This window comes from Pararge aegeria, chromosome 20 (genome assembly GCF_905163445.1).
Source record: "Pararge aegeria chromosome 20, ilParAegt1.1, whole genome shotgun sequence".
Taxonomy (NCBI): domain Eukaryota; kingdom Metazoa; phylum Arthropoda; class Insecta; order Lepidoptera; family Nymphalidae; genus Pararge; species Pararge aegeria.
The window spans coordinates 9,109,573-9,131,757 of record NC_053199.1 but is presented as its reverse complement, the minus strand read 5'-3'; the positions used below and the strand labels follow the sequence as shown (position 1 = coordinate 9,131,757).

General features: G+C 34.4%; 1 protein-coding gene across 1 annotated transcript in view; it reads right to left on the bottom strand.

The window, feature by feature from the left end:
• The window catches only part of LOC120632751 (RNA polymerase II elongation factor ELL), an 86,789-nt gene that overhangs the window by 38,929 nt on the left and 25,675 nt on the right, over nucleotides 1-22,185 (bottom strand). The window contains exon 2 of the mRNA XM_039902741.1: nucleotides 21,055-21,102. Within this exon, the coding sequence (XP_039758675.1) occupies nucleotides 21,055-21,102 (48 nt within the window). The remainder of the gene's footprint in view (nucleotides 1-21,054; nucleotides 21,103-22,185) is intronic.

Below are 22,185 nucleotides of genomic sequence, written 5' to 3'. Positions count from 1 at the left end.
CCGTTGTCAGGAAAACAGAAAGGGGCATACATTAAACAAAAGATTGACAAAATCTACATAAACGCAAGCATAGGCTCGAGCATAAATTAATGATTTATAGTTCAGGAATAGATATCCAATAATTAATTGTCGATATTATATCTTGTTTTAATTTTTTTCTGAATAATCAGAAAAAAATCTTGCATGAATTGCTTGCTTGCTTGCTTTCTTATGCAAGTATTGTCATTTAAAGGTTAAAGAAAACTAATTTTTACGTTGTTCAGTGCGGGGAAAGATGGATGGGAAATTTGTATCTAGAACAATCTTTTAGAGACGCGGCGCCGACGCGCCGTGACGACAGCCACGCCCCCGTCTGGGAGATCTATAGTATATGGGTTACTTGTGGAGCTGATGTTGATGATTTACAAACATTACGTACTCCATTGCTACGCATTACATACCTACACAATCATCGTGCAACGTCTCAAGTTACAAAACAATTATTTACTACTGAAATAAAACGTTGCCAATTTTCGTTTTAGTTCGGGTGGGTGGGTTCTTACATCAAAAATTTAGAAACGAAACTTAAATAGCAAATGAAAACTAGTATTTCATGCGGTATGCTGAAAGATTAATAATTATGTTTTCTAGAAAAAGTAGAATGATAAGTCGTTTTGGATGATAAAAAAAATATTTGAAAATAGGAACGACAAAGTGAAAAGTGCAAAAATGAAATACGTATAATGTCGCAAAACCGGGGCTGCTAATAAAGAAAATTAACCGACTAATGCTAGTGGATACAAGCAGGCGATACTATGCGGAATTCCATGATTTACAATTAATATTACGCGGATTATATTTGCTATAATCCGCGAAACCAGGTAAATCTGTAAGGTGCAATTTATAATATCTTCAATCATTTTACAACACACAACACAGACCACTCAAAATGCATTCTCTATAATTGAGTCTCAGCAATTGTGCATGGTGTAAAGTTATAAAGTCAATATCTCCTGAGGGTGCTTCCGAGCATCACGTGCTTAGAGAAGGCATTTTGGAAGATCTGTTTGTGACACCACACACGGTCTTCGGCGGCGGCAGTGGGCTGCGAAGATAGAACAAATTATTAACAGCACTGTGCAGATTTGCCTGGTTTTTGCGAAATATTTCAAATTAACCTTACAATTGGGAATGTGGCCAAAAATATTTTGAATGATGATATTTTTAAACAACGACGAACGCTGTTGTTCGTTGTAATACACAATAGAGGCGACAAATTGACTGCGAAACCGCTTGCGCGTTGGTAAATTCAATACGACAGGGCTGAGTAGGCGTGCCGTATTGTCCAAAAGCGGATTTAAAAACGATTTACATATAGATTTTCTTATGTACATAAGAAAATCTATATGTAAATTGTTTAAAACTTTTCATATAAACCTCACATCTTGATAAAACTTTACCCCTTATTGGTGTATATGAAAATAAAATTAATAAAATATGTACATATTTTAGCGTGACTGTCATATTTTGTTTAAAAGATTATTTATTTGAAGCTCCAAATCGAAAACATTACCACAAAAAATTGCTCAGTAACAAGTAATTTATTGACTTTAAACATGACACAGGAGACAAGTTAGTAATTATGTTTCAAATAAATGTAATAAACCATTAAAAACTCGAAGATATACGCATTTGCCATGTAATACGTGATCAATAACACCCGGCCAAGTGCGCATCAGAGCATGCACAAGATTGGGCTCCGTAGTTAAGTCAATACTTTGTACCACACACATAAATAGTAACACGTAACATGTAACTAGCGTAGTTGTTCAACTTACTCGTAACAATTATTCATTGTAAAGTCATCATCTCTCGAGGATGCTCCGGTGTCGGAGCTAAACGTGCGTAGAGAGTACATTGCCAAAGATCGGTTTGGTGAACAGATTAAAAAAAAATTATAAATTGCACCATACAGATACTCCTGCTTTTCGCGGGTTGTAGCAATTTAAGCTTAGTTCCGCAAAGTAAGGCCTGCTTCTATCCAATACTATAGTTTGGTGCTAATAGATCCAATACAATCAGCTTGATAGATTATTCTACTCGATAAAATATTTGATTTGAAAGTACATTTTATTGTGGTATTTCTATAAAGTTCACATAGATAACGTGAGTATTTTTATTAATCTTTCATAGAACCTTTACAATGATGTTAATGTATCTGTTAAGCGAGGATCATTACTAGAAAATTCGCTTGTATCTGGGATTAGTATATTTTATCGACTGTCGCTTTTCTAAGTTTCCATGTTTTATGAGCATCACGGATCCCTAAAAACGTTGCGCGGAAATTTATCATCTCAATGAACACAAATGTCACCGTTTACTTAATTTACACCAAGCTGTAAAAAATTTCACTTTCGACAAATACTTCTTTCGGTTTTTTGAATTTCCAAGATAGTATTTATTATGAGTGTTGGTCTGCTTATTGGGAATTACTGATACTTTACTTTGTATGTGATTTTCATTTGGAAATGATAAGACTGTTAATTATTTGAAACCTGCGAATCTAACTGAAACACTAGCACTAGCAGTGGAAATTATCTTTCCTTTAAATCTACCACGCTCAGTTAGATGAATAAAGAAAAATTATGTACAGCAATTAGATATGCGCCATAGGAAATTGACCACGTCGGGTGTAGTATAGATGCCACGTAACTGTTAGTCTGTAGTTCAGCTAATAAGATTTGTTGTATAATAGTTGTTACGACGCAAGCGGCTACTAGGGCGAAAACAATTGTGAGCAAGACCGGTTCCTGACTAATTTAATTTGTATAAAAGAGATTGGAAGAAAAATATATCCTGAAATAAATATCTTGTTTTACCAGCAAGACAGAATTAAAACAAAATTACAAAAGATCAAGGTACTCCAGCCAAGAATGTTGAGAATTTGTTAAGTTTTTGTTACATTTTAAACATTGTTTTCGGTAAGCAACCCTATTTGTAAATTAAAGTGAAGTAAAATTACATATAATTAAATCAAGGTAATTAAGTAGTAATTTTAGGAGATGTAAATTCTTTATAACCAGGAAACACTGAGTGCAAGCCGCAAAGGTCCGTAACGGAAGATGGCTTAGTTGTATTGTAAAAAAAAATGTTACAAATTAGCTTAATGGGTTCCATCATTACTGGATATGCCTTGAGCTACTATTTAAGATTACTCACAAATGGCGATCGTGTCAATTCGACCTAAAATACGTTTTGAGGCGAAGGCTGCTTTGAGTGTTGCATACGTATTGGACTATTGAAGCTGGGGAATGAATCAATCATTGTACTTAATTACATTTCATATGTAAATATAGACATTGGACGTTCACATTATTGTGTTTAGGTTGCAATTTAGTTTTCTCGCAATCTGAAGTTCAAAATAGTTGCGGGCGAGCGGTAACTTTTACCTGACTTACGTAAGATGGCCAGGTGTAATTTATTATCGACTACATAGTGAGCTTTCGTAATATCTAAGCTGGCTCTATTTAGATATTGCATTTGTCTAGCCATCGGAGATGCTGAGCGGATAAATTATGAGTAACCCATCAAATATATGTACATCTTGCACAGTTTTGTTCACCCTATAGAAATGAAAAACAATCTTTACTTTTAGTTACGTGTCTAAAAACTGATATTGTTCCTTTACATTTTACTTTGTTAAATCATTTGATTACTTTTGTCTGCAGTGGTTTCAGTTTCGATAAGTAACACTCACGGGGTTGTGTACATTGTGATCGTATTTAATACAGCGTTATTCTCATTGTGTATGGTTTAAATTATGACTACCTTGAGATTTCTAGCAAATACGTAAAGTGTGTTCTCTGAATTTAAGTGGAAGTCCTAAACGTAACAAAATGGGCTGGGTGAATTTTTTTGAATCATAACACGATAGGTCCCTTCCAAAACTGGCAATCAGTTTTCGCTTCTTGTATTGTAAAAGTCTATTGCGAGCATTACTAGATATGCCGGACTAAGTATCTATTACCACAGATTCCTAAAATCAAATAGTACCTATGTTTAACGGGAGTGATTAAATTTAATTCTCCTTCACGGCGAATCTAATATGGCGGATAGGCATGAGAGGAAAAATATGTGAAGAAAATAAAATTAAAACAAATGTATTTAGTGTCAAATAAAAGGTTTCATAGTTTAAATTGAAACCTTTCTCTGAGGTGTTGTTTTAAAAGATAAGTAGTCATATCATAGTTTAAACTCCTATCGATTGATTATGTTACTATTGCGAAAAAATTAAGTTCATTAATCACAACTTCATGTTATCAACTCATTGTTATTAACTTGGTGCGTTGTATGTGTAGATATGACTGTTTTAATTGCGATAAACTAATTACTTAAATCCAGTGTCAGCGAGCAATTAAAAAGCTACAATGTACGTACTCTTGTATAAGCAGTTTCTCAATGACACATGACATGAAATGATATCGCGTATCGGTCTGTACATACTAGAAGAGAAGAAGAATATTATAATATATATCGTTATATTATGAAGCTGTATTGTGATGTGTGGTGATAAAAGTTTTTCAGCTTCCTTCATCTTTCCGCGGGTGTTGTATAAGGAGACTAAACAGTGGCGTGCACTGAGTTATTTAGCAGTGTATGCGTACAGCAAGAAGATTGCATCAAATGGCAATAATCCTCCTTCTGTACGAGCTATATATCAATTTGAGGGTAGGCAGTGCTTTTGTGCATGTATGAAGTGCACGCGACTGCGACTAAGGGAATATAGAGGAGAGCGAGCAGCAGCGTCCTCTGTTATATTCTACTGGCATGGCGATTACCAAACCCCGTCTGGTTATTATGGGCAAACCCTCCCGTTGGAAGAGGCTTTAAGGCTTTTGATGAGTATTAGAATGGATATATTTTATATGAATACTAATGTGTTTTATAGGAGTCCAAAATGTTGTGACCATCCTCTCTAAAATTTAAATAAGATTGAGTGGAGAGAGAGAAAGGATTCGCGCAATAAAGTAATCCTAACCAATATTGTAAATGTGCTTGTAAAATTAACTCGGTATTGTTTATAAGGGTTTCACATCCTAACTACTAATCAAATCACCATGCAATTTAACATACACGAAGTCACAGTAGTACTAGGGCACTTTTAATACAGAAAAAAAGTACTAGTCCCGAGGAGTGACAAAATATAACTTAGTAAAGTACCCGAAACAATTGCCTAAAGCTAAATAACCGTGAATGAAGCAGTTGGTAAAAGATAGTAGAACCATAAACGATCAACAACATGGAAATAACTAAACAGCTATTTTTGCAACTTTCTCTGCTAAGTAGTGAAGTGTAGTAGTATCAGTAAGTCACCACTATTTGGCTAGTTTTAAATGTCCATGATATTTTCACCGAAATGTTAAAGTAAAAAGAGTGGTATAGATAGTTGAATAATAATGTTAAATAAAATAAATGCTTTCTGCAAAGCACACGAAATAACGGACAGGCAACCGGCTAAATTAAAACGTGTTATCAGCTCTACGGTTTTATTGCGATTTCAAGTGGTTGCTGTGCACTATTTATTGATATTGTTATTAAAGAGCAGATTATATATTAGTGTATTATATGTATATTGAATTATTGTGCCACGATGAAAAGAGAAATGAAAGTTATCGAATAATTTTACGAGTATAAAGTCGTGGAGTAAAAAGATTATAGAAATTATATATTTCACCATACAGATATACCTGTTTTTTTTGTGAATTATAGAAAATTGAGCTTATTAGATACCAAAAGTATTTCTTGGGATTTCATCAGAAGTAACTACATATATCAATCGAACGCCATCAATTTAATGGCGTCCGTACACTTGACTTAGAATAAATAATATAAGAGTTCGTTAAAGTCATTCTTTGTTAATCGTAAACTATGTGAACATAATCTATTTTATTAATTTTATATAATAGGATCGTGGTGTATTATACAGTTCGTTTTTATACTTGGTTCGGGAATTGTACAGCACCCAAGTCGTCATATATTTATATATTTTATCTATCTGAGAGGTTTTAAATTGGTTTTTATACAATTTTTTAATCAAGGTTTCAATTAGCAACTGTACTAAATCTACTTCCTAGAATAGTTTAAACTTGGTATTTGAGATAAGAGAAGGTTTCTTGCTCAGCGCATATAACTAAAAAAAAAAGTTGTGCCCAATTGTTACATTGATGACGGAAACAATCGTAGGTCGTCAAGTAAATAGGGCTCTGAAGTAGGCTATTGACAGTTTATACATCGACGTTATACTAAATGCGTTTTTATTAGTTAATGTATATATGATATAATATAACAAAATAAAACGATAAGCAAAACGCACTCATTCGCATGACTTATAATAATACGCGGGCTGACCGGTATTTTTACGTAACAAGTTTCAATCAACCTATGACGGTTGATTGAAACTAAGGATAGAATAGTAAACTAATACCTACTAACTAATTAAGAAACAAATTTTACTTAATTTGAAAATAAATCATTTACACAACCTGTTTAAGCCACGATCGCACACTAATAATGCTACTAGTATATTGTTCATGGCTTAAAAAATTTCAATGGACGGTATGGCAGTCTACTGAATAATATGTTCCAAGTCTTAAGCATGTAGTCTCTAGTACGTTCTTTTATATAAACCATCTGTAAATAAAGATAATCGCACTTCCTACGTGGGCATTGAAAGCGGTATTAGCTGAGTGTGATGTGCACGCATTCTCAAACAAGGCAACTTTCCCTTCTCTAATGGAAAAACAGCATTATGTCAACCGCCTTACGGTCAATCTTCTGATGCAGTTGTTTTCCGCAATCTTTGGGAAAAAGGAGGATCTTGAAAGCATTCGATTTAACCGATCGAATATAAGAAACATTTCATATATTTATGGCTTTTAATGATATATGATAGAGATACATACAGAACAAAAGGTCATTTATTTGGTAAAGAATTTAATGCCAACTCATCCTAAACCTGCATTTGAAATCGTTACTAAGACACAAAGTTTACTAAAAGTATACATTAATTAATATAAAGAACACCTAGCTTTACAGTGGTTTTTAGCAAGAAGATATTATCACAAGTAACGAGTTAGGTGGTGTACTTCCCACAATAAATGTGTCAATTTGGCGTAAAAACATGTTTTCATTTATATTTTCATAATAATTTATGTTAAACTTGTTTTTGCCGCAAATAACCAATCTCCAGGGAAGTTCCCCTGCATTAAAATGTTGAGAAAATAAATGAATCCCCGATATGATTAGAGTAACGCCTTACACAAACCGAGAACCACAATTGTTGGTGAACGTTCTAGGGGAAATACCGACGCAACATCATTCAATCAAGTATAAGTAGGTACACAATATTCGTTAGGTTAATGACTCTGTCCTCGTGGACGTAGAAGTTCTGGAATGCTAACTCATGAAACAGATTTGCCAGGTCTGGATTCGCACCAAAAATTTGCCAATGATTATTCATTTTCTATCCATTGCCTTGAGACTTGCTCAAAATGGCGAAAAACAAGAAAGATAACATTATGTGACATATTTTGAAACGCTCTGGTTTATGCTAAAGGGTAAAACTAGTTTAAATACTCAATGTTAGCTTTGACAATTAATCAAGAAAACGGAAAGGTCAACTTTGTCATTTTAAAATCCAGAGAATAGAGGGCACTCTTTTATTTTGAGTAACTTGTGTTATTCTTTTCGAACAATGAAATTATATATACGGTCTTAATTTACAGAAAGCCTTTGTCGAAAAAAACTACTAAATCTACTTTTAACGTATACGTATTTTAAAATGTTCCACTTCATAGTTCATAAACTTTATTGTATTGATCAAGGAACACCTAGTTGATTTCGATATTTATAGTCCCACGACATGCAGCACTTTAAAAAATATTTATAACTAATAGATCATAGCGAGGGGCGATTCAAGCATTATCTTGTGACCGTCGTCGTCGGTCGCGTAGCTGTGTCCCCAAAGGTCGAACGGTGTTCGGATTAAGGTCGCTGGTTTTAAACATATCTATTGGTTTCACCACCACCATCATTATCGTGCGCACCTTTCATTCGAACTTTGGCGTTCAGCATGCGAAAATTTCATATTATCATCTAGTTTCTCCAATGCCCGGTCCCCTTTATATCGTTCAATAATTTGCATCTTTGGCAAACGGGGTCGTTTTGCTCAGAACCTTTATAATATGTAAAATTTAACTTCTCTTTATTTCTTGATTCGTTCAAAGCGAATTAACCATACATATATATATTTAATGTTATTCGGCGAATCTTTCGCGCGCAGATTGGTGTATTAAAAGTGAAAGTTAAGTGGGTTTCGAATCACCTGTCTATTTTTTTTGAAACGTTAAACTATACTTTGCTAGCAAAAGCATGGCTAAAGTAGGTTTATTATTATAAATATTTAGCGCGGGCATATTTACGAAATCGACTCTGGGTCAACGTTAATGCGTAGGTACATGAAATGATTGTGTACCAGCAATGGCAAACATGATTACAACGTATACGTCTGTATGAAAAGTGCCAATTTACGGGCTACGGTTTAGGACAAAGTATTTTTGCCTAGGACTGTAACAATACGTATTTGTTTATATATTTGTTTATATGTTGGTTATTCCGTTGCCTAATTATTTTAATTAGTATAAGATAATTAACCGTATTTTATGTATTTTTCTAACGTGATTCTTGCAAACCCACTTACACAGATCCGAAGTGGGCAAAACGAAAGCGTATGGCGTATCATTGTATCCTTCTAACATATACCTAAGATCATATCCTTCTAAAATAAAATTTAGCGTATGCTTGAACCTTCTATTGCGGAGACCATTTTGCCGATGAAATCAGAATTTAGAAATTCTAGTACTTGCGTAGTATTAAATGTAGTACACAAGAAGATGGCTGCTACTGCTAATTAAATAGGTCAAAACTAACCGTTATACCTTATACCGTAGTGGTATGTGTGGTCGGGTTATAGTTAAAATTCACCTTGTTGTCATTTTGGAGTGCACTGTTTATGGTCAGGCCATTAATTATTGTAACAATATATTACGCATGGCATAGTGACATACTTTGCATCTATAGCCAAAACAATTATTATTATAAAGTGTTTGCAAATGAGTGTCAGCTTAAGATTACACACATGACTTAAATAAGCGCGCTTGGAAATGGTAGTGTTTATTTTGAAGAGATATCTTCTAAATAAAAAAATAATATAAGTATAATTTTTCTTCCTTTACCCGTTAGTGATTATATAAGCAAAGCATGGTAGCTATAACACATTGTTACGCCCATTTTCAAACTGCGAGTAACAAATGACTAGGCATTTATGATTCGAATGAGGTGCAGCCCAAAACAATGGGGAACGTTTAAGATTGCGTCCGCGAGACCTTTGTTGAATTCTACCTCGTGATATGCCTGGGTGTAATCTATCGTCCGGTGGTATCCAATAGTAAAGTGCGCTACTGTGCGCGCTGCAAAGTGAAAGTGAACAGCGCGCACGTACGGCCCGTACTCCGAATAAGACACCACCGTCCGCATGCCTCCGCAATTACCACGAGGAAATCAGAACGGTTCCGCCGCTCCCAGCAACTTCATAAACACGATTCGTACTTATTAGATCATGTCGCATTCGCGGCTGTGCCCCCACGCTTAATAAATTAGTAGCCTTAATATAAGATTGGCTCGCTCAATATCGAGGAGGAGTCGTTTTCGAGTCGTAAAAAGATCCATTTTACTACAATGTTTAAATATTTTCATACTAGAAGCCGACTCCTCGAGCAAATCTTGTACTAAGGCCACAGTACCCTCAACAAGTTTAGCTCGTTCGCTATCATGGGGTCGTTTTCGAGTTAGAAATACTTGAACATTGGAGTAATATGTTACTTATGACCATTGTATTAAAGCTCAAATTTGCCCACAATTCTTTAGCTCGGGCTTTATACGACAGTATACGTTAGTAAAACAAAAACAAAGTAGTACAGGATTTGCGACTCTAAAGCATTCGCCACTAGGTCCATTTGACTTTGACGATAACAGAGTTAAATACAAGAAAACCACTCCCTCGACTTGAAATCTATTACTACTACATAATATCACGTATTCGCAATTTAAGAAAGATCAATTAACAAAGTTGACTTGAGTTAAATTGCAAGTTATTATTGTGAAGTCAACGAAGCTACTGAGAATGTTCTGCTGTCGGAGCGAAACGTGCGTAGAGAGTGTGTTTCATAGGATCATTCCGTTGTTGCTTATAAAAAATAAAAATTACACCGTGTAGCGGAAAATAAGCTAATCGTTCATTGTATATGACAGAAATGTCAAAAATGAGATCTCTATATACAAAGCTTAATACATGGGTAATTTTTATCATTAACTGTTCGGTATAATTATATTTTTTAAATATGTATATATTCGTTAAAAAATCTTCATCCAAAATGTTATTATAAAGTACTAAAAGTTCCATATTAGGTTTAGTATTTGAATTAACATTTTGCACTCCAATATCCAATTGTATAGAGCACTTAGGATTAAAGTGCCTAGATACTATTTAGGTAATTAAATTTATACCTAATTTAAGAGTTTCAACGTTTAATCAAGCTTCACTCAACGGTAGCGGTAACAAATGGTAGGTAAAAAAATAAGATTTATTTTAAAAGATAAAAACTTATATTCTTGCATTTATAATCGATTTTCCTGTGTATTTATATTAAATATAATTTATTATTGCACAAGTTATTAAATATAATTTATTTTTACGCTGTTATTAGATACGTCATTTAACGCGATCTTACGTCATAAATACGCAAGTGAAGAATGAATGCAATACCGAACTACCTAATAGGGTAAATAACTGACAAAGTAGGTAAATATTAAGCATTAAATTCATTATCTACAAGCTGTTGCCCGCAACTTCGTCTGTGTTAATTAAGGTTTTTTAAAAATCCCGCGTGAACCGCTTGTTTTCCTGGGATTCAAAGTAGCCTATGTTACTTTCCTTTCTTTCAACTAACTATGCCATAAGTAAAGTCGTATGGTTGCTTAGTGAGAATGTAAATTAAGGACAAAATAAAATACACTTTCGTATTTTTAATATTAGCATAAAATAATCACAGTTTTTGTATTTCCACTATGAAATGGATTAGTTTAGACATCTACCAAACATTATATCTTTCAATTATCCTCAACTGAGCCCATGAGAGAAAAGGCAAGTACCCCGTAGTGGTCCTTTAATTAAGTCTGATGATGATCAATAGATTTGACTTAAATTTGGTACACAGATTTATCATGTACTGCTGGATTCTCATTCATCACAACGGATAACTTTATATTTGGCAAACATTTTAGTTCCGCACAGTTAACAGAGTTTCCATACGGACGGAGTCGCGGTTATAAACTAGAAATTTTAATTGTTGCAAGCTTTCTCTTCTACTGTTCATTATGTCAACACAAACCAATATACTAAATTGTATTGAATAAATTTATTGTCTCATTTATTTCAACCAAAAAGATAAGACAAATAACGTTAAAAATATATATTATTGCATTTTTGATTTGAGATATTTCACTTTTTTTTTAGATTCGTAGTCACAAGATATATTAATAAGTTTACTTAAAACATCAATTGATAATTCGTAAACTTAGCGAAGGATTTCCAAAAATTACTTATTATTTATCTCTCGAAGTATTTATGCCATTTTTTTGTACCTACTTCCTCATTCTACGTAATAAAGATAAATTTTAAAATACCGGAAACTACTTATAAGCTATTAAGCCTTTTATCTATTTTGAACTGACTTTCATAAAAGGTATATAAAGATAGTTTCTCGAATTCAGTGAGTTATTGTTTTCATTTAAAGAGCACAGATGTCGTCATTTCTGGACTGATTGGCATATTTTTATCAACAAGGGAAATTTAGGAATGGAGACGAATTAAATTTTGTTGACTTTAATTAAGTTAGATTTTAGTTCCCACAAAAGCAGTGTTTTTAATAGTGAAAAAAAAAACATATTTTTTTTGCAAAATAACAGAATGCAATGAGAACTGTAACTCCAACATATTTAAAAAAAAAACTACCTATCACCGGGCTATCACAACCACTATTAAAGTAAAACGTTGTCGGTTTTTTGAAAAGTTATTTTTTATTCATACAACTTAGTATAGATTAGTAAGTAGTTCATTAAGTTCGTTAAGTTACGTGAGTCTCTAAATCTAACTATTAATCTTGTGAACTAAGAGGTAATAAAAAAATCCTAGGTTTCGTTAATCTGGACTTTCATTCATTCAACAAGCTGTCCTTGTGGCGAATGTAAACACCATTGTTTGATCACGTGGCTGGGTCTTTTATAATTCGATAAAGGCAGTTTTAGCCGTGATGGTGTTTGTATCATGAGAATTTGCAACAAGATCCGAAATATAACTATGTTTTGGTGATGATTTTAGAGCAACTCGAAGAAGTAACATAGTAATTTTACTAAATAAGTAGGTTGTAGGTGCTGAAATCATAGTTTTTATTATATCTGTTTGTTTACAATTAAGTTTGTTAATAAATATTCAAAATTTTATTCTTTAAACGATTTTCGTTAAAGATAATATTATCATGTAGGCGATTTTAGTAAAGTTCTACATGTACATAGAATGCATGGCTCAATTTGTAGCTGCGTCAAGGAAGCATAACAAACCAACAAATAAAAGCATTCTTGCATTCAAATTAAAGATTCTTAAATATTAATATATAATATACTAGATGTCCCGGCGAACTTAGTACCGCGGATCTTTTTTTTTTTACGTTTTATTTTAGTACTTATAATCCTATTCCGGACTAAGGGAAATTCAAAAAATCAAATATCATAAAAATTGGTCCAACCCTTCTTGAATTATAAATGGTGTAACTAACACAACTTCCTTTTATATATATAGAAGAAGAAGATTATTTAGAGGGGTTGTTGTGGTGTATTCTCTGTGTATGTTGTCTGTGGTGTCTCTCTACGTGTACTCAGGTGCTCAATAGTAAAATCGACGCCAGAGCCAACGAGAGTTCAGCCTATAGCCCATAATAGCTGCTGAAGCAGAAGACGGAATTTTCTACACAACTCGCTTCTCAATGCTCGGGCAATATATACAAACGTTTGCAATTTGCCAGAGTTATATTCCGCGATCAAATTAACATACCAATTAGAGCTCTAATACTGTTTGATCTATGCAAATAATTGTTTATCACGTACAACCCGAGCCATAAGTCATCACTGGGAATACAGATTGTTCGAATAAAACGGGCTTCCGGCACTAAGGGATTTTAGACTTCAGATATTTCTTGACTGGTGACTTGGTGGTATAGAATTTAGATCAGCTTAAATTGAACGCTAGTTTAAGTTTGGACCATGCGTTAAGGGTATTTAAGTACCTGTCTTAAAAATAGATAGTCTTAATTTGTTGTTTCAGATATGGGGATTTTTGAAAATTGCTTTTAATGCTAAAGCCCCTAGATTAAGATCCTGGTGGACGTCAATCACATGATGACGTTTGAAAAAAAAAAAGATGAATTAACAAAGCGTGTAACATACGCCTAAGATAAAGAAGTGCTCATGTGCATAATAAAGCGAAATCCTGTTTTCAAGGTTCGCAATAACGGGCTCGAAAGGCGATGGTGTAAATAAAGTGACTCGGGAGGGCGACGACCCGCGGCGGATCAAATGGTATTCAACTTAGGTACCTACCTAACTACGTTAATAAATAATACAATACACAATTTTGCATTACTACATTGAGTTCATTGTACATAGATTACTCGGTGATTCATTAGAACTGATGGCATAGATAGTATCCGATATTGCTGACATATGATACTAAAGGAAATCGTTCGATGCAATTGTTTTGATGTTACACGCTTTAGTGTTAGCGATATACCTTATGTGATTAAGTTACCTTTGTACATAGAACGAGTAACGTCTTACCATCGCGAAGAAAAATAGGTTTAAAACAATTGAAGATGACTTCAATTAGTTAAGTACTAGCGGTTAATATGTTTCTTTTATTCCATTACAAGTTATACCTTGACTGCAATCTCACCTGGTGGTAAGTAATGAGGCAGTCTAAAATGGTAACGAGCTAACCTGTTAGGGAGTATGGTAGTCATACGCGCAATATGACGCGCAAAAACCGATTAGGGGAATCGGTTTTTGCGCGTCATCGCACCGGAACACTAAATCGCTTAACGGCACGTCTTTGTAGGGTAGGGTGGTAACTAGCCACGTCCAAAGCCTCCTACCAGACCGGACCAGAGAAAATTTAGAAATTATAAGTTCCCAAGTTGCCCTGCCGGGAATAGAACCCGGGAGCTCCTACTTAAATTCACAGCGCTCACCGTTGCACCAGGGATGTCGCCAAAATGTAACAACTTTAACGCCAAATTTAATGCGAACATGCTATAACAGAGACGTATTCTTACGCAATACGTTTTTCTTCAATATACGAGTAGTTTATTTGGTAGGAACATAATAGAATTTTAAAATTAAATTAATTAAACTTGCCTAGCCTAAACATTTAATAGAAATAATTATCGCCTCTTGTTTGTGAATTTTATACCAAAGCTAATAACAAATACAATTAATGCCTGTTTCATTATATTGAAAGCTGTTTACAGGGTTAGTACGGTAAAATTCAAACTACTATTTGTGTCCTACTAATAAGTTTCCCCTGCTTCCCTGAAATGTACGTTTCTTTCCTGAACCTGTCAAAACCCACTACGCTGCCTCAAATCAGCTTAACTTAACTAGCCTATTACTAAAACGGTAGACTGAGAAACGGAGACTGAGAAGAGTTGTCAGAAAGAGATTCATCTTCTTAGTGGGAGTACACAGACTCGCTAATGTAATGTTAAAAATATGAAGTAACCAGACTGTTCGCAAATCGATATGCAGATACTCTCAAAATTACTGAGGTTTTAGTATCCCTACCCAACAAAACATCTGTACATCATCCATCAACTTTAACACAGTGAGGATTGCAAAACTCCACAAACCTTTGAGAACATTATGGAGAACTCTCAGGCATGCAAGTTTCATCAAGATGTTTACCTTCACCTTTAGAGCTAGTGATATCTTAATTGTTAAAAACACACATAACTTAGAAAAGTTAGAAGTGCGTGCTGGGATTGGAACTCCTCGTCCCTAGAAAACCGAATATTCCTCTATTAAAAAAAACCGTCTCTGCAAGCATCTGCTAAAGCTGCCGCTAATTTAATGTGGAAGACTTTGTTGCAAGAGTTTACTGACATACACCTACGTCTGGTGGGCCGCTTCAACCATCCTACCAACAAAAACGTACCGTGAAGCTATTTAGCGTTTGGTACAGATGCGTAGAATACGGTACCATAAGGTGAGATTGCAGTCAAGAAGATAGATGGTATAGTATTAAAAAAACCTTATTTACCTTCCCTTCACCTTATTTTCGCGGGAAATTAAGAAAATGTGTGAATCGCGAGAGAAACGACGATTTATGTATTTATTATTATCAATAATATGGTGAGTACATTGCACTATTTCGTTACAAAACTGTATAAAAAGAATTTAAATTATGTTACATGCATTCCATAAAATAATGTTTTGCAATTTCTAATACGAAGTGGTAATATATACTATTACGAAATAGGAATGCATTAAGTTTTTTTGTATTACTTAAGTCAGTGTTCTATATGTCTAAAGTAGTTTAAACTTTAAAGTTAAATATAGCCCTCTCCAACAAAAAACATATTCACGAAATAGTAAGAAATGATTCGAATAATATCTCACGATTATCTATGGCGTTAAATCATCTAAATTAATAAAGTTTTCTGTACGTAAATATTGACAAATAACACATGGACTTTAAATTTTCGACAAATTGCAGTTATAAGCGTTAATAAATGCTCAGATTATATTATTAAGCGTTGAGATTTCAAAACCAACACTGATTCAAAAAAAAAATACTGATTACACCCAGTATCTAGAATTTTATATTCAGTTTCTGTTTCTGACCAGTTGCCGACTATAAAAATAAGTAGGGATCCTAATTTTATAATCAATTTAATATAAACACATTATTTAACTGCGCCAGATGTATATTGCAAATTTTGTATAGATTTGGCAGGACGGTTAGCAACTGTCAGAGAAGTTAAAGAATACGGTTAAAGACTGGTTGTGTAAATGAGTTTGCGCCGCGTACGCTAGCAATGGTTGGGGACATCGGTCGACGCACCTGGGAGGTGCAATCGCTAGGCAACTGGAACCGTATCTATTTTTACACCCTCCACAAACTTATTTACTATTCTGGTCCGCCACTCATTGAATTGTAGTTATTATGTGCATGTTGGATATGTGCCAGCGAGTCAGACCTAACATCACCGATACCGAGATATTCGAAGAATTATATTAAGATGACGGTTAAGTGGTTCACTGAAAATTATATCGGGACTATTTCTGAGTAAGTTTTTTTTTCTTTTAAACAAAGTCAAGGCTGTATTATCTATATTATAAAAAAAATTGTTTTCTCTGTGAATGTTTAGTTTTCGGTTTTGGTCAGTCTCTTCGACGTCAGATTTTATTTTATAAAATTGTTGAAATACTTTCATTATGAATAGATATCGCGTAGCAACCGAATGCCAATAAAACATTTCTAAATGTACCTTCATGGTTTTTAATCCTACATTAGTTTTTGAATGCACACATACCTGATGGTAAATTGATATTGCAGCCAGATGAAGGTTCTTATAGAAGTTGCATTTACAAACAAGAACTCAAAACGCCTCGTACCATGGGACATCAACAATCTAACGGTATAGATCCTTAGTATGCCTCGCGTAAAGTTGCTAAAATGAAATACAAAGTATTTGGCAAATTAATAAACCCTGCTCCGAACCCATTAGCCGATGCGAGCGCTCACACCTCTGCGTGAGACAGGTTGAGGTGCCTGCTCGTACGATACGTTAGAATAGATTTTATGTAATGCCGCGATGGTATTCGTGTACGAAAATAAAAATAATGAGGACAATTGAGGTCATTTACATACGACATGGACAAGTGAGAAAGAGCAACAGAGAGGAGATCACGTCAAACCGGCGAGCGGGCGACGGTGGCTAACAGAACCGGTCCACGGCGCCGCCCGCCGGTCCGCGTCGGCACAGGATAGCCCGAGGATTATCACCTTGTAAACAGTGTTGCGTTACGTTTTTTGTTACAGCCATATTAATACAACTTACGGCACTGACCGATGGGAGGTTTGAGCTGGTAGCGATTGCGTATTGTATTAGTTACGCCTCCATACAGGATAGCCCGAGGACTATCAGTTTTATGCAGTGTTTAATACGTTTTTCGTTACAGGCAGGTAAAGACAGCACACAACACTGACCGATGGGAGCTGCGAGTTGGTAGCTACATCTCACTCTCACATGAGTTAAAGCTCTATACAAAATAACCCGAGGATTACCTTGTAAAGAGTTGAGTCTTGTTTTGAAACTGGTTAATAGGACTTACAGTACTGTCACCTGGTAGTGATACATACCGCTATGCATTATTTAAGGGTCCATATAGGATAGCCCCAGGACTTTCACCTTGTAAATAATGTTGAGTTAGGTTACTTTTTTTTGTTACCGGCAAAATAATACTATATATAGCACTGTTTAAGGGGGTGTGAGCTGGTAGCGATTGCGCTTTGATTTAGTTGTGTTTCACCTCCAGGATTGGTAATAAATACTGATAAAACATCCTGTATGTCCTTCGCGGTCTTAATAATATTAGAAAGCAGGTTGGGCCGAATAGACCTAGGTAATTTTTATTTAGGTAAGACCTTTAAAGAGCTGACTAACAAAAACCCTCTCATTACCTAGAGTTACAGCATTTAGTTAATCGATATAAGTATGTAGCCATTTACAAAAGCGGCATTTATCTGATGTAGCGGGATAGACGGGTTTTTATTATTGCAGTACGTTGCCGTGAAATATATGCGAAACTTCGTTATGCGTTACGAGGCTTCGCGTCTTTTAACGCGGCATTCTAATATTTATTAATTAAGAATATTCAGATATGAGAAATGCATATTTGCACAAATTATTATAATGATCACTCACGTACCTATCTACAATCAACGTGGATTTTTTAAGTAATCTTTTGTAAGTTCATAAAGAAAATTGTAATTATTGGTTAATTGTTTCAGACTCGCCATTTCAAAACGACTTGATAGTCATGTCAGAACAGAAATACCATAGATGGAATGAGTTGAATATCCAGCGACGCACAATACACAAAAAAAAGTTCGCAAGATCGGAAACCGATCTAATAGCAAGAGGAAACAGTAATAAAATTTAGACATACCAGTAGTCGCTTCAAATTCTCGCATCTTTTTCAGGTGGTTAAAAAGAGAAACAAAACACTTTAAATACAAACAAAAATGTCTTCGATAATCAAATTTTGTCTCTACAATTAACCAATGAAGCGCGGCTAATTTACTTTTCGAAACAATTTTAGGGTAAAAACTTTTATAGAGCAACCGCAACGACAAGCGGCAAAACGAAATCGGTTAAGTGGGTCATCATATAATTTCGCAAGCGTATCGAGTGCTGCAAGCGTTAACTGGTACGCCTAAGGCGAGTCAAGGCCCTCGTCGACGACGTCTACCTCTCCTGCTTCTTGGAGCCTTCTTGTAAACGTTAATAAATACTGGTTGAAATTAAACAATACCTTATAGAGGAAACAAGAGTGGGAAATATGAGGAAAATAGATAACGGGGGGCAAATCATTTGTTTGTGTAAGTGATGCAAGAATATAGAAACATTTGATTTGTGTTGATAGCTACGTTAACATAATACGGTAAGAATTGAGTGGGTGGTAAAATATAGAGAAAAATTGAATATCAACGTTTTAACAGCAATTCTTACCAGCTATGCTACCGTGCCAGCTGTAATAAAACGTAATGGTTTGGTGCGTAGTGACGTTAAAAGACCTGATGGCATACCGTCCGTTCTCTGGAGGTTACGAAAATTTCTTTGGGCTATGTCTGCACCCAATATTCAGGTCATCTCCTTTATGATGGACCCTAAAAATACTTGTGTAGAACAGCCCAGCGTCGTTATTTGAAATCTTACAAAAAACGGTTATTAGACGCTTTAAAATAGTTTGATCATGCATTTTCGAAAAAACAACCTGTCTCTTCGCTTGTAGCAGAGATTTTCATCATTATGGCGTCTTAACAGGTGCACAAATATCCACATATTATATTCTAAATAGATTATGTTACGATGATGTAACAACATTTACAATTATTATTATTGACAATCTTCAATTTGTTTTTATCTTCTCATATTGTTCACGTTATTCCTGATAACCTTGTCGTACTATATTTGTCTGATGTTTTAGAATTGTCAGAGGTATCATAATGTAGGAAGTCGGTTATAAAGTTACGAACACTTGAACGAACGGATTGTAAAGAAATATTGAATAAATTAATTTGCCTCAAAAGGGCTAACATTTTAGTAAATTTCTGCATGATGCTTAAAAGGATTTAATAAGTGACTGAGTAGTATACCTAATTAATTAGTTGTTTATTAAATAAAAAGCCAAATTAGTGAAAAAGAAGCTATAAACCAAGAGTTGTTAAAGCAACCACATAATAAATGGTTATAACGGATCTTTTAACGTCTTACGGCAACCCGCACTAAAAAAAATTATAACTTGCCATATTCTACTCGGTGTTTACACTTTTAAATTAAATGCGATTGCATAATAGGCCATGCGAAACGATTTCATGATATGTTACTTGCAACCAAAAAAATATTGTTTGATTTGACCAACCCCTACTAGAAAGCTACTGATTAGATTAGATAGAGCTAGATTCCCTGCAGGAAAAGTTGACATGTTGGTGCTTAACATTACTTTTGTTATACGTTTTTCAGTAATGATTTATTTACAAATCAAATAATTCTGCAATGTTTCAGACTTTTGTGACTCCCGGCCTCTACAATTTTTTTTTTATTTTCCGCGACTGTTTTCCATTTTATGCATTCTAACAATCCGCCTTAGGTCTGCATATGCCATCCATATTTTTTTTGTCTGCTATTTGGTTTTATGCTTCGGGGCATCCACCTGCTCTCACCTAGTCTAAGTATTGCATTTGGCATTCGTTTCAGACTACCCACCTATCTCAGACTTACAATACTTGACAATAGTTTCACGGTCGATAAGCGCGTCTAACTCATGACTCATGCACTGACGGTTACTGCCACGGTAGCACTTCTATCGAGTAATGTTAATCGTACCTTTGAATTAACTGTAGAAAATTGATGCATAAAAGTTAAAGAAATTAGGTATACCTTATATACCTTTAGATTTCTTCTAAGTTTAACGTTAATCTTAAAAAAATTACTGTGGCACGGGTAAAAGGGGCTTATATTGATTTCGTAATGACCATCTTTCCTAATAAAGTTAAATTGATAAGGTTATATTGTTATGTAAACTGCATGGATAAGTACGTGCTGTTATTGTGTAATAAATCATATCAAAAGAGAAGTAAAGGTCTTCTGATGATGTATAATTCGGTATAGCGCAATACTCATAGATGTATTTCGTAAAGCAGGTTATTTTTTGTTAAAGCATTTGTTTGTTAAGTGACTATATTTCACTATTGTTAAATTACGGTATTGAGCAAATATTACCGCACGGATTGTGCAGTAATATTTTTCCTTTCAGCCTTCATTTCAGCAGAGGAGGCCGTATGTAGTGAAATCGGTATTTTCAATCGTTGTCGCCAGTGCATTTATAGCCGATTGAATTAACGATTTATTAATTTAGCGATATAAAGATCCGTGATAAAATAACATAAAAAATCTGTAACCAATCGATTGGCCATCCATTAAGATGGTGGTTGGGCAATTTTATTTTATAATTATTCTCTAGCCGGGAATCGAACCCAGTTCCTCTTGTTAACAAGTAGGCGTTTAAAACGCTAAACCTTAATTGTAGGCAAATAAGTAATAAATTATGGCATAGACTTACCCCCTCATTATTGGGTAGGAACTGTATTTTAGGTTTTGCCAATTTGTCCTGAAACAAAAAGAAACTTGTTAGTAAATTAATATTCAGGCGATAGGCAATATCTAATAAGTGATTGAACAATTAAAAATGTATCTGTTTTTAAATCATGGCTCTCCAAGCTTAAGAATGTAATATGTTACATTTCTTATAGTTGACGAATTTTTCAAGATTCTACTTTCTATTCTACTGACTCTGTAGTCTGTTTATATATTTTTCTCATTTTTCTCTTACAAAATAGGTAAGTACAGAGAAAGATGATATAGGCCAAAAAGTGAAATGTATGTCCCACATTATCATTAAATAATATAATGGTAGAACAAAATTGTCTCGTATTCTTTATAATCACATAGTTTTCCTTGCAGTAAAAAAAAAGAAGATTGTGCTTGTCAATAGTATGTATTAATATGGGCTTTGCCTGAAATAAGAAATTATTATTATTATTAACAGTAAATAAGGCTTGAAATATTTTGAACATTTCATTTAAAAATTTCATAGACAAGCAGGCTTTCGAATTCAGTCTAGAGTTTGGCAACACTGCTAGCAGCACGGTATGGCCAGTAGTAATAATAAACGCTTATTGAATTAAATTAAATCTCCTTAGCTCCTGACTACATAGCGCACGAGAGGTAAACATTGCAAAATCTCACAGCAAAACAATATTGACTTCTGATAACATATAAAGAGGCCATAATCAATTATTTACAACAAATACGTCTGCCTACATTACACAGATGGACACACTTGAAAACAGTTTTATGCGTTTTATTGTACCAACCTAATTCTCATAAATCGTATGAACAACCTTACGCTTGCGGTTTTGCCGCTTCGATTAATAGCTTAGTATGTTTGTACTTGATGCAAGTAAAGGAGTACTTTTGGGAGTAAAGGACTCGTGATTTAGCTAAAAAATCAATTTGATACAAATATAACCAATGCCCTTATTCTCGAACACAATTTGTCTATACAATACAGTTTAAACCATAAAATGGAAGGGTATCCACGTCTAAACAGACAATTTACGAATAAGATGCTCTTTTCAATGTAATTATATTTTTGCAACAGAGACAGAAATCAAAAGTATTATAATATTTA